This window comes from Petromyzon marinus, unplaced genomic scaffold (genome assembly GCF_048934315.1).
Source record: "Petromyzon marinus isolate PM22_M1 ecotype Great Lakes invasive population unplaced genomic scaffold, UKy_Petmar_22M1.pri1.0 PM_G_Scaffold_45, whole genome shotgun sequence".
NCBI lineage: Eukaryota > Metazoa > Chordata > Hyperoartia > Petromyzontiformes > Petromyzontidae > Petromyzon > Petromyzon marinus.
In genome coordinates, this window is record NW_027422997.1 from 36,997 (window position 1) to 50,198 (window position 13,202).

The window sequence follows — 13,202 nt, forward strand, 5'->3', positions numbered from 1 at the left end:
GCACCAGTCCTGTGGGAATCCCAGCAATGTGATCATCCAATGGAAAGACTGTACCCCTCCAGGGCAACGTGGAATTTCCACCACTGGCTCAAAGCCACCAAAGGAGATGAGTGCCGCCCCACTGCTCGTTTGAGCAACGAGGACATTTATATATCGTTGCTGCCAGGATGAGGGCTCTACAATGCGTGGTATCTCCACATTTCAACGTAGCGGAGCACCGTGTATAAACGCGCACTACCAATCATCAGTACTAGTTAACCATTACCAATCATCAGTACAAGAAAACCATTACCGATCAACAGTACAAGAAAACCATTACCGATCATCAGTACAAGAGAACCGTGCTCTCTCAGAATTCTCCTGGCAGCACAATGCTCCACGGAAGACCTCTCATGGTAGTGAAACGGTTCCGGTACTTTAAACTGTAGTTGGTTCAATTCCTGTAGCTGCTTAATGGTCTCAGTGAGAAATTATCATTTACCAAATGTGAAGTGGATGTTATAACCTGTAACTTCACCATTCAAAATTTTAAGGCATTATGTCATCATAGCAAATTTTTAAACAAGTTACTGTCCAAAAGATATTGATCAACGTTTAATCATCCAATCGATTCTAATAAAAAAGCGAGAATGTCAGCTGCTTCTCAGCTGATGTTAAATTGACAAATCAGTCTCGGTGTTGTAATGTGGGTGGCATCAACAGCTTCGGCCAAGACGCGATCTGAAGGAACCATCAAGGCCACGGAGCCCCTCTGGGTTGGTGAATCCTGGGGCTGCTGAGCATCACCACCGAACTACACCGACGGTGCGGTCCGATGTCTACGCCCGAGTCACACACGCAAATGCTGATATGATATGCGCACCGGTGCTACGATCTGTACTGGTGTAAAATAATAGGCCTTTGTGTTGATATTTTAAGTACGGCCAATTTTGCATAGAGCCCACGTTTGCACCAGCAAGTTGGAGACGAGATGATGATGATGATTACACGAAGATTAAGATCATGTTAACTTTCCACATAGGGTTTCGCCGCCGATATGATTAATAATATATTTTTGGGTTAGGCCACGTAACAATTTGGCTAGCTTCGCAACAAATTTGTTCAGATTATTCCGCGGCCTAAGGTATTAAAACACGTCTCCCTCGCCCTATGATATCCCAAGATTACTACCAGACTCTACAGCACGAGCCAATTTATATATATATAAAAAAAATCCTCATATCAAGTTATGACTATCAAGCCAAGCAGCGCTTTCAACGAACGTTGCAATATCCGGTTGAATCCTGGGTATCCCAACGACTCAGAAATTCTGTAAATTTGTATTAAAGAGTCCTCCGTGGTAGCGCTGTGCTTGCGCAAAAAGCCAAGCGCGGTACTCCTCTGATCTACGTGGTGAACAGGATGAACATGAGCATCCTTCACATTGACGGAACGATATTGCGACGCTACACGTGATTTAGACTCGTGCGGCCTCGTGAAATTTGCTGTCAGCAGCCGTGTTGAGGCCAACAGCGGAGCTTGGGCAGTGGGAAATGGGGGGAGTGAGTGAACGGCCGGTGCTGTTGAAAGGCACCGCAATGCACAATTCGAATTCCAGCAGCATTTTCGTGAAAGCGTACTGCAACAGCCATTCACACCGCATGACATGCATCGACAGCTGGCCACGGTAGAGTCGGGGTGGTCTGGGGGGGGTCTCAAGGGCTTGCTCAGCGCAGCCACGAGGACGGCACCCACTGTGGCTCAGTGTCCAGCTTGTTGACGTGCCGCAGCAGCTCCTGGTGGGCTGTGTCCAGGTCGGCGTTCACGATGATGCCATCGAAGTAGTGGCCGTAGCCCTGCTCCATCTCGTGGGCCTTTTCGATCACCTCCCGCAGCTCCTCTGGCTGCACATCGCACACCGTCGGAAACATCACGACATACATCGCCAATTCCCAGAATGCAAAGCGAGTAGAATGTAATGCGGAGATTTCAGGGTTCAAACAATGCCTTGAAATAAGCTCATTGAGCAGAAAATCGCATTGACTTTTGTCTTGTCTAATTAAACTACACCATTAAAACTAAATGATTTTTTGTTTATTTTCCCAGATAAGGCCCACTGAGCTATATAGCTATTTTTCCGAACCGACCGGGTCACAAATCATAGCGCAACAAAGTGGCTTATCACGTGTAAATTTATAGCAGCAGAATACTCTAAAGCATCTTTCTAAATATGGAGGGAAAAAACGGAGGACCCGGAGAAAAATCCATGCGACCACAGGGAGAATGTGCAAACTCCAAATATATAGGCATCACACGGGATTGAACCCACGAACTCCTGTATACCAGGCGAGGTAGTTAACATCTCGCCACCGAGTTCGGGTCAGCGATGTTTATGATGATAGCCCTAAGTGTAAAACACCTGTCTCTTCATTGCCAACGTAAGTGAAATTTAATTCCCAAGAAACGCGCACTCACTTTTGGGTTCTTTGATTCTTTTGCCATCATGGCTCGGAGTCGTTCTTGTGACGGCGGTGCCACAAAAATTATGTACGGCTTCAAATCGGAATTCTTTAACAGCTTCAACGACTGAAAAAAAACAAATACAGGCTCTCATTGCAGTGATCTCTAGTGCTGCATGACGCACATCTGCAGACACCATCTTGAGTAGTAAGGTGTCGGGACTTACATGCCATCCCGTAGGTTTATATTATTACTACCCTTGCTTACCAGGTAAGCCTCACTGATGAGTATCATGGCTTTTTGAGGACTGTCCTGCCAAGTTTTCCAAGTCAGGGGGCAATGATTGACACCTGTGTTTCAATCCAGCAATTTGCAGCTAAGTCTTCAAATTTGGACCATGACACCAACACACAAAGGCCGACCCTTGCGAATGATGTCACGGGGATCTTTCAACGTCCACTGTGCAGCAGATGGTGTGTATTTTTCTTTTTTTTGGCTAATACACCCTCAGAAAATTCTTAAAAGTCAGAAAATTTGGATCCAGGGCGGATGGGGCTACATTCGGACCGTGACCCTCTGAAACATAGCGAGCAGCTTACAATCAGAAGATTACACGAGGTGAGGTCCTGGTTGGGGGTTGCCTCGGCCCATCATCCCACCCTCCGGGGTCCATGGTATTGAAGACCACTTTGTGCGGAAATCGACGGTGGTTATCCTCTGGACAAGACTCATTCACCCTCACCAAAGGAATTTTGAATTTCCACCACTGGGCTGTGCAGGGCTCTTAAGAGATGAGCACCGATGTCTCAATATTCATTTGAGCAGCAGGAAGTCACTCTTGACTTTAGTTGCCAATGATGACGATGACCACGACGACAATTTTCGTCAAACTCTGTCCACGCCACCACCACCGCGTGTGCCTCACCTGGGTGTGCAGGTTGAGGACGCAGATCTTGCCCGAGTTGATGACTTGTCGCACCGAGTCGATGCTGGTGCCGTAGAGGTTCTTCTCGAACTCGCCATGCTCAATGAATTTGTGAACTCCAATGTCCGCCTTAAACGCCTGCCGCGACACGAAGTGGTAGTCACGCCCGTCCACCTCGTCCCTCATGCCACGCGTCGTGTCTGCGAGCCAACACACAACGATCAGGGGCCCCAAGTACACAAAGCGCCCCCGAACACTCGTCCCAAGATCTGAAGAGCCGTTGGAGAAAACATACAAATTAAAAAGGGAATACTTGGGTCCTAGTGAGATTCCAATGCTTGTTGGCATGACAGCGGCTGCTAGGGATGATGTCATCACTCCCACTGCACCAGCCAAGCAACTGCCAAGAAGACAACCCCCATGCAACATGAAGGCACTTTGAGGTCCCCCATGCAACATAGACGGCATGATGTCATCGCTCCATGCGCTTCAACCGATCAGCGGCTGAGGTAAGTAGATTTGTATTCGTAATGTTTATTATATTCAGTATTAAAAATATTCAATAGTATAAGTGATTGTGTGCGTGCAAGCATGTGATCGAGCGAGTGTGAGCGAGTAAGTAAATGAGTGCGTGTAACCGTGTGAGTAAGCGAGTGAGGGAGTGAGTGACCATGAATGTGAGCATGTGTGTGAGTATGTGAGTGCGTGCGAGTTCGTGCGAGTGAGTGTGTGATTGCGTGTGTGTGGGGAGCGGTGGTGTAGCAGTTAGCGCGTCGCACTACAAACCCAGAGACCGAAATTCGATTCCCACTCACGGCCAACACCAGTGACGAATATCTGAACCGATCCTGGGCCTCCCCTAGGTCGATTCAGCCTTAATTGAGTACTTAATGCGATGTGTGGTGCTTACCACCCATCCCATGTCCCATGCTGTCCTTCAAAAGTGCTTGCTAACAACTCTTGCCCCAACAGTCTGTGAAGGCTATAAGGAGGAAGCTCTTTGCCTTTTGCACCACTGTTTGTGAGTGAGCAAGGCAAGTGTGTGAATAAGTGAATGAGTAAGTGCAAACGAGTGAGCAAGTCGGTGACCAAGTATATGTGACTGAGCGAGCAAGCGAGTGTGTGTTTGAGCAAGCCTGTGAGCCAGTGTGTGAGTGTGTGAGCCCGGCAAAAACAACCCCCTACCTCCTCGTGGTGCCGGACGGCAATGCTGTGGTGGGCAGTGCCGTGGGGGGAGGGCCAATTTAGATTGGCCATTCCCCTCATGGCAGTTATAACCACCACAGCGGCCAAATGGGGGCTCTGGATGGGTGCGAGGGGCTGGTAACCCCTCCACCTTCAATTAATTACCACAAAACCACGTCTAAAATATGTAATTAATAAGCTTGTGCCGGAGGCCCCCAGGGATACAGGCGTCTATGACATCTCTTGGCCAAACGCCATTTGGCGGAGCCAAGAGATTGAATCTTTACCCTCGGGGCTCCTCCAGAAACAACAAAAAACCACTGAGGGTGGCCACGTGTAATGTTCGAACGCTCACTGTGGAGGAGAGGCTGCCACTCCTCTGTCAGGAGCTGGACCGGTTCCGCCTGGATCTGTGGTATTCAGGAGGTCCGGTGGACCAGCTCTGGCTCCTGCCACCATGAGGGGTGGACAGTCCTCTACTCGGGGCAGGTGACTAAACAACACGGAGTGGCTCTTCTTCTGGACAAAAAAATGAAGGGGGCGTGCGAGCGTGGCGGTGAGGTGTGGGAAGCGGTAAGCCCCAGACTACTTTGGTCTCGCCTTCCCATCAACCAGAGGTGAGGAGTGGTAGTCGTGGTTACTTATGCCCCCACTGAAGACGAAAATGCGTGGAGGGATGCAGGCAAGGCTGATGAGTCAGATGGCTTATATGACCTCCTATCACAGGTGCTAGCTAAAGTGGCCCCTCGGGATAGAGTCATCCTGTTGGGTGATTTCAATGCCCGAGTTGGTCATGATGCTGGCACCTGGTTTGGAGTGATTGGAAAGCATGGGCCAGATCAGTTTAATAACAACGGTAGGAGGCTGCTAGATTTTTGTGCAGCCCATGGGCTTGTAATTACCAACACGCTGTTCCGGCATCGGCGCATCCACACAACATCATGGATGCATGCCGGGTCCAAGAAAGAACATCTGCTGGACTACGTAGTGATGGAACAGTGGATGCGGGCCCATGTCCTTGACACCAGGACCTACCGTGGAGCTGATCTGCCCACTGACCATCGACTTGTCATGTAAGATGCGCCTGCCATTCTTTCACATCCCGTGGTGGGTGTACACCCAGGACCCCATTCAAACCCAAGGTGGCCTGGTCTCAGCTAGCTGATGAAAGTTGCAAGCTAGAATTTCATCATCGCTTGCGGCTGGGGTTGGCATCATCCCCCACTCCTTCAGATGTCGAGGGGAAATGGGCGAGGTTTAGGACTGTGGCTCATGCAGCTGCAATGACTGCTTTGGGTACACGGTCCAGACCTCCTCAGAGACCCTGGCTGACAGAGGAGGTGTTCAGGCTGGCTGAGAAAAGCGACAGGCCCACTCTCATCGTCTACAGTATCCCACATCAGAGAATGAGGAGGCTTACCGCAGCCTTCGCTCGGAGGTTTGGAGAGTCGTGAGGCGCTGCAAGGATGGGTGGTGGTCGCGGGTTGCTGAGGAAATGGAGTCTGCCTCAATGGCCGACGATCACAAATCGCTATTTAACTCCATCAAAAAAGTAACCTGCAGTGCCACACCTATTACCATCTTTAGGGGAAAAAATGGTGATCTAATTTCCGACGCCCAGCAACACGTTTGCAGATTTGCTGAGCATTTCTGTGAAGTCTTGGGGGAGGGGAAATCCCTCGGCATGGCAAACATCGTGGGACAAAGTGGGGATGACCCTGCTGAGGCTGCGGTGTCTCAAATATTGGAAAAAGTCATCCCCTGTGAGTGGCTGGCTGAGATGTCATCTGTTGAGGAAGTGTAATGACATAGTGACATCTACTGGTTGGAAAAGGGAAGCATGGGTACAGGCACCACTATAAACGTCATCCAATCTCGAAGAGAGAGGTATTTGGGCCAAAGGTAAAGGGCCGGGCTGGCCGAGATACTCCGGGAACCTGCTAGAAGGTTCCACGAGAGGGAGCGGCCGGAGGCGGAGCCTAGCCGTGCCTGCGGCAATATAAGCGGAGGTGGAGGAGGACTCGTGGTCAGTGTGGGGAGGCTTGGGTCCAGACTGCGTCGATGCTTGCCGTCATCTCTCTCCGTCGTTCGACCACGTGGCGGATCTCCTGCAAATTCCCACCACCCTCGCCGGCATGCCGTCAACCAATTGTGGGGCCGGGAGTTGGCGGACGGAACCACGCTGTGGGATCGACCACATGTAGCCTGTAGGGATGCTAATATCTACGTGCGTGCTCGGAGAAGAAAGAGGATAAGGGTGGCTTGTGGTATGCCCGAATGTGAATAAAGAAGAGAGTACCCTCTACACGACATGTCGTGGAAGTCGCTCATTACAGAAGTCCTAAAGGCGATCCTGATTCTGAGACCAGGAAAGGCACCGGGCAGAGATGATCTCCCAAGCGAAATGCTGAGGGAGGGTGGCGTTTGTGCACAGACTGCCCTATATGACATCATAACAACGGTCTGGACCACTGGACGGGTTCCGCAGGATTGGAAGGATGCCCTGGTGGTCCCCCTTTTTAAGAAGGGGGACCGCACAGACTGTAACAACTACAGGGGCATCTCACTCCTTCGTGTGCCAGGAAATGTCCTGGCAAGGATTATTCAACATCGCCTTGCCAGGCACGCTGAGGAGAGGCTTGCGGAGCCCCAATGCGGTTTCAGGAAAGGGCGGTCCTGCACAGATGTTATATTTCCTGTCCGTCTGCTACAGCAGGGGTATAGGGAATTCCAACAAAACCTACATCTCTGCTTTATTGACCTGGTCAAGACCTATGATCCCATCATTAGGCCTGGGCTTTGGGTTATTCATCGTACTTTCGGAGTCCCTGACCCTCTGCTCATGATCATTAAAGACCTTCATGATGGTGAGCGGGCCAGGTAAAACTACGTGGCCGGGAGCCGGAGCCATTCCATGTTCACCTTGGGGTGCGACTGGGGTGTCCTCTGGCTCCCACATTATTTAACATTTTTTTCAACCACGTAGTTCGTGAAGCCTTTGATGGCTGTACCGGAGGAATTTCCATCTGGTACAGATACAATGGGAGGCTGATCGATGTCCGGCTGCGGTCAAGAGATGGCTTCCTATTGGTCAACCACGTTATATATGCCGATGATCTGGTAATTGCCTCTCACTCAGAGGAGGAGTTGGAGGCGCTGCTGCTGAACCTGGAGCGTGCCACTAAGAGGTGGGGCCTTACCATCAGCCCCACCAAAACTAAGCACCTGCCTGGGTATTTTGTACCATCGGACACTCCACCCCACAGCTCCCAATTGGTGATGGGACAGTTGTGGAGAGAGTGGAGAGTTTCCCATACCTGGGCGGTGTGCTCATGACCGGCTCCGGTTTGACAGTAGAGGTCTCACTCCGAATCAATCGAGCGGCATTATCTTTTCATCGGTTACGTAATGCTGTGTGGAAGTTACCTGGTCTGTCGCTACGCACGAAGCTTCAGGTCTTCTCGGCCACGATAATTCCCTCCCTTCTCTACGCTTGCAAAACGTGGACCCCCCCTAATGGCACATCTTCGCCGGTTAGAAACATTTAGGCTGGCCTGCCTACGATCCATCCTGGGTTTAACCAGGATGGATTGCGTGAGGAGCTCACAAATCCTTGAAAGATCTGGACAAAGTCCCATCGCTGAGCTCCTCCGGCAGGCAAGGCTGTTTTGGCTAAATCATGTAGCCCGCATGCCCAGTCACCGCATGCCTAAACAGCTTTTGTTCGGCCGGATAGAGGGGGCTAAACGGGCGTGACACGGGCTAGAGAAGAGATGGAGTGACGTGGTACAGGAGGATGTGGAGCTGAGTGTACTTGCTGATGACTGGTACCAGCGGTGTCAAGATCGGCCTCTGTGGAGGAGGCTCGTGAAGAACGCTACTGGGCAGTTGGAGGCAGTCGCCCTCCAACAACAACGGAGGGCGGAAAAGCGACACTCACAACAACCAGCGGAGCGCCGGGTGGATAAAGCACAGCAAGTTGGCACAGTAGGGGGCAAAGGTGGTGCATCAGCCAGTCGTCTCAGTCAGTCCAATCAGTTGACCCGTGGCACCTGGGTCTGCCCCGTGACCTCCTGCCAGCGTGCGTTCAACACTTCACGTGGCCTCAACGTGCACATACCCTGGCACAAGCGTCGTGGTGACATCACCGCCACTTAGTGGCGAATGGTGGTTGTTGTTGCTGTTGAGTGTGCGAGCGAGTGTGTGAATGAGCAAGTGTGTGAATGAGCAAGTGTGTGAATGAGGGAGTGCGTGAATGAGCGAGCGTGTGAGCGAGCGTGTGAGTGTATGAATGAGCAACCGAGCAAATGTACGTGAATAAGCAAGCATGTGAGTGAGTCAGCGAGTTTGTGAATGAGCGAGTGTGTGATTGAGCAAGCAAGCGAATGCACATTAATGAGGGAGCGTGTGAGTAAGTGAACGAGTGTGTGAATGAGCGAGCGTATGAGAAAGTTAATGAGTGTGAGTATCGAGTGTTTGAGTGAGCGAGTGTGTGAGTGAGCGCGTGAGTGAGCGAGTGTATGTGAATGAATGAGCGAGTGTATGTGAATGAGCAAGTGTGTTACTGTGTGAGCGAGTGAGTAAGTGAGCAAGTGAGCAAGTGAGCGAGCAAGCGAGCTAGTGAACGAGCGAGACCGTACGGGGCGTTGCGGCAGCAAAACGGTCCGCGTCACTCTCCATGAGTCTCGTTCGTAGCTCGTTGCGGCCACAGTTGGGAGGCCCGATGAGCACAATGGGTCTCTTGCGGTTCGCAGGCTGGTGGTACAGCGCCATCTCCTCGTACGTCAAGATTTTATTGGCATCCATCTCTGCACATGCAGCACAAGCGGACAAGAGCGCAGACCTTTTCACCTTCTGTGTCAAACGTAGATGACCATTTGTTCATGATTTGCCCCTTGCTCTCGTTTACTCGGGGTAGACTCACTGCGTCTCGTGACTATTTTTCAGGAGGGACTGGCCAGGTGTTTGTGGTGGTGGGCAATGTTGCTGTGTCGAATCCCAATCGAGTCATTTGCAGTTTTGGGATATTTGGCCAATAGCAGTTACAATGTTTTTTTTTTTTTGCTATGGGAGAAAACCGCAGAACTCAAAAGAAACCCATGCAGATCAGATGGAGAACATACAAACTATGAAAACTCACTCACATTCACTCTCACTTTAACACACTCATACACTCTCTCACATATTCACTCACCCACATTCTAAACTAAACTATTTTATTTACAAGGTTAAGTCCACTTTTTCAGAGATGACCTGGCCACAAATGAAAGCTTAACAAAGTGGCTTATCATATGGAAATGTATAGCAGCCAAAAACTCTAAAGGCGTGATGTTGATTCTAAATTGGGAAGAAAAATCGGAAGACCCGGAGAAAAATCCAGGCAACCACGGTGAGAGAGACACGCAAACCCCACATATACAGGCATCGACAGGGTCGAGATCAAATCCAAAACCTCCTGCATACCAGGGTGGGGAAATAACATCTCGCCACCAAGGCGCTCATTTTTTCACTCATTCTCACTCCCTCCCTCACTCTGGAGAACAGGAGGAGAACAAGCAAACTCCACACAGCAGGGTGCCCCAGTCGGCAATCGAACGCAGGCCGCTGTTGCTGCGAGATGGCACGAGCGTCGCCCCACTGCGCCGCCGCTACGCTGCCGCCGGGTGAAAGACGGTGATGATCAGCTAGGCTTGGCCCCCGTGAGCACCATGTGCCATGCCGTACCATAGAGCTTCTTCCTCTTCTTCTTGTTCTTCTTGGCGCACCACAGCTTTCCTGCAGGGAATGTGCAGCACAGGTGAGCATGACTCATTGGTGCCCCGCGTTCGCCGTGCGCTTTAAAAAGCCATGAAAACTGCGTGAGGTGGCAGGTGCTGCACAGTGGAGACGCGGTGACGACGGAGCGCAAGGATCGAGGCTGCCTCTCCCGTCTGGGGACGCGTAGGGAGCGCGGCTAACAGGGATGAGTGATCGAGAGAAGGGCCCACTGTCTCCTTGCTCGCTCACCCGACTTCTCCATATTGTCATCCTCCTCCACCGTCTGCTTCATGACCTCCCGCTGCTGTTGGAAGCTTTTCCCTACGAATCATCCACACAATCGCACAAGACAAAGATCCCCCTCATAGCCTTAACAGACTGATGGGGCAAGTGCTGTTCGCGAGTACCTATGAAGGCCGGCACGGCACACGAGGGGGTGGGTGGCCAGCACCACGCCCGACCGCCTTTGACTTCCAAGTGGCAATGTTTACACACTGCACCAGGTACTCATTTGACGCCGAGTCGACTTAGGGGAGGCCCAGGACCGGTTCAAATAATTCTCACTGGTGGTGACCATGAGTGGGAATCGACCCGGGTCGCAAATTTGGTAGCGCAGCGCTCCAACCACTACACTACTGCACACACACACAGACATGTAGACACAGTTACAGACATTTGATTGAAGCTGGAAGAGCCTGAAGAGCTACGAGGCTCTTTTTGCAGCTGTCCAGCTCCAGCTGGGGTTGGCAGTGGTGTAAAATCACAGAGGGAGTTACATAAAAGATCCATGGTTAAGGCACACAGGGGCGGCTGCATGAAATTCAAGCCTACAATATGAATTATATATATCGGGTTCACTCAAAACGTAGACTTTCGTATCCACCACCAACACGATCCACATGTGAATTTCGGTGAGGCCAGTCGAAGTTCCATGTCATGGTGGAGGGTTAATGGCAATTTTTTTTATATGAAACCACTATGTAGTGGCCCTAACCCAGAAATAAATATGGATCATAAACTGGGCTTGTTCACTGATATTACCGGTTCCAAAAGTCAGGAACTGGTCATCGATTGCAGTGGATTCTTAGTAGGAAAGAGAAGTACCCACACTTTACTCCACCACACGACCTGTCGATCGACTGTGGTGTAACCATTTATACTGCTGCTGGGTGGAGAGACGGTGGGGGGAGCGGTGTGGGAGTTGATAAGCTTGCCCCGTTGCTTCAACTGCCACGCCAGCACGGCTGCTAGCTTCCTTTCTCAGTTAAAAGCTCAAAACGTTACGTTTAATGCAACAAACAGCACGTTTTTACACGCTTTTAATTAACTCACTCTATCTATTATATCCTCAAATCTTGTAACTCAATTTTACCCACTTCCCAGTGTGGTATCGACTGCAAGCTTGGTATACTAATGTCATACTGATGACAATACTATATTATATCATTAAAAAAATGTAACATTCTTTTTTATATGTATGTTTCGGCTTACGTCTAATTGTCCATGCTCAACTGACGTTGGCTGTAAACTACGCCCGTAATAAATGTAGCCTTACGTTATGGCAAGCTTCGGGGCCACTTCCTGGAGTTGTGGAGTTCTTCCATTACTAGTACGGTACATTTCAATAAAGCGTGTTTTTAAAAAAGTTTTTTTTAAATATTACTTGTTTATTTAATATTGTTGAATAATGTATCCACTCATTCGGTTATCCGGTCGGACACGAATACAAAGCTTAATAGTAAATGTTCTCATTTATTGCTGTCCCATTAAGGTTGTAAACATTAATGAGTTGGGCTTTGTCCATCTGTCTGACATACAGATGTCAGACGGGTGGACAGAGCCTTTCCGGAACTTGGCCTCGAGAAACCCGGCCACACAGACCACCCAAACGAGCGGGACCCCCAAGCGGCCGGTGCTGCGAAGGAGGACGTTGTCGGCGTATACCGTCAGGACCAACTTGACGCTTGGTTCCCTCAGCACCAGGCCGCTGAGTCTCCGCCTTATGAGATTCAGGAAAGGCTCTAATGCCAGGGCATAAAGTTGGCCCGACAATGGGCATCCGTGTCTCATTCCTCGCTCGAATTTGACCGGGGCAGTGAGGGCGCCGTTGATCTTGATCATGCACTCCGCCTTGGTGTAGAGTAGGCGGATCGTTCGGACAAAGGCATCCCCAAAACCCAAGGTCTTGAGGGTTCCCAGCAGGTACTTGTGGTCCACTCTGTCAAAAGCCTTTTCCTGGTCAAGAGCAAGAAACGCAATTGGGATGCCCAACCTCTGGGACACCGCGATGAGGTCCCTGACCAGGAAGATGCCGTCGTGGATGGTTCGTCTGGGGATGGTGTAGGACTGGTCCCCGTGTATGACTTGTGCAATCACCCCTTTCAGTCGCAGGGAGAGAGCCTTCGTCAATATTTTGTAGTCTGTGTTCAGGAGGGAGACCGGACGCCAGTTTTGTAGGTGCCTCAGGTCTCCGTTCTTGGGAAGCAGAGTGAGCACCGCCCTCCTCCAAGACTGAGGCATCACCCCAGTGACTGAGGCTTCCTCCAGCACCTCTCTGTAGTCCTCCCGCAGGGATGGCCAAAAAGCGGCGTAAAATTCCCCTGTTAGGCCGTCTAACCCTGGGGATTTATTTGGGGCCAGTCCTCTTACAGCTGCGTCAAGGTCAGTCCTGGTGAGCTTTTGCTCTAGCAGCTCTTTCCCGTCTTCCCCCAGGGTGGGTAGACCACTCCATGCCTCCGCCTGGGCCGGTTCCGATGTTTCTTCAGGGGAGAACAGGCTGCCGTAGAAGTCTCTGATGATGGTCGACTTCTGCTGGAGTTCGTGCACCAGGACACCGTCACCATCAAAGAGGCACTCCATGGATTTGCGTCTCCCATTCTGCCTCCCGAGGAAGTAG

General features: G+C 50.7%; 1 protein-coding gene across 1 annotated transcript; it reads right to left on the reverse strand.

The window, feature by feature from the left end:
• Window positions 1-1,617: 1,617 nt before the first annotated feature.
• Window positions 1,618-10,883, reverse strand: LOC142917296 (protein PALS1-like). The gene is made up of 7 exons (XM_076061928.1): window positions 10,871-10,883; window positions 10,556-10,627; window positions 10,274-10,324; window positions 9,190-9,357; window positions 3,365-3,564; window positions 2,455-2,565; window positions 1,618-1,883 (listed from the first exon to the last, which is right to left on the reverse strand). The coding sequence occupies exons 1-7, from the start codon at window positions 10,881-10,883 to the stop codon at window positions 1,707-1,709; spliced, it is 792 nt and encodes a 263-aa protein (XP_075918043.1). The 3' UTR covers window positions 1,618-1,706.
• Between the last annotated feature and the right edge of the window lie 2,319 nt (window positions 10,884-13,202).

Coding starts and splice junctions, on each gene's coding strand:
- LOC142917296 (XM_076061928.1), bottom strand. Junction 2,566..3,364: donor TCCTCAACCTGCACACCCAG/GTGAGGCACACG, acceptor GTTTTTTTTCAG/TCGTTGAAGCTGTTAAAGAA. Junction 1,884..2,454: donor AAGAATCAAAGAACCCAAAA/GTGAGTGCGCGT, acceptor TGCGATGTGCAG/CCAGAGGAGCTGCGGGAGGT.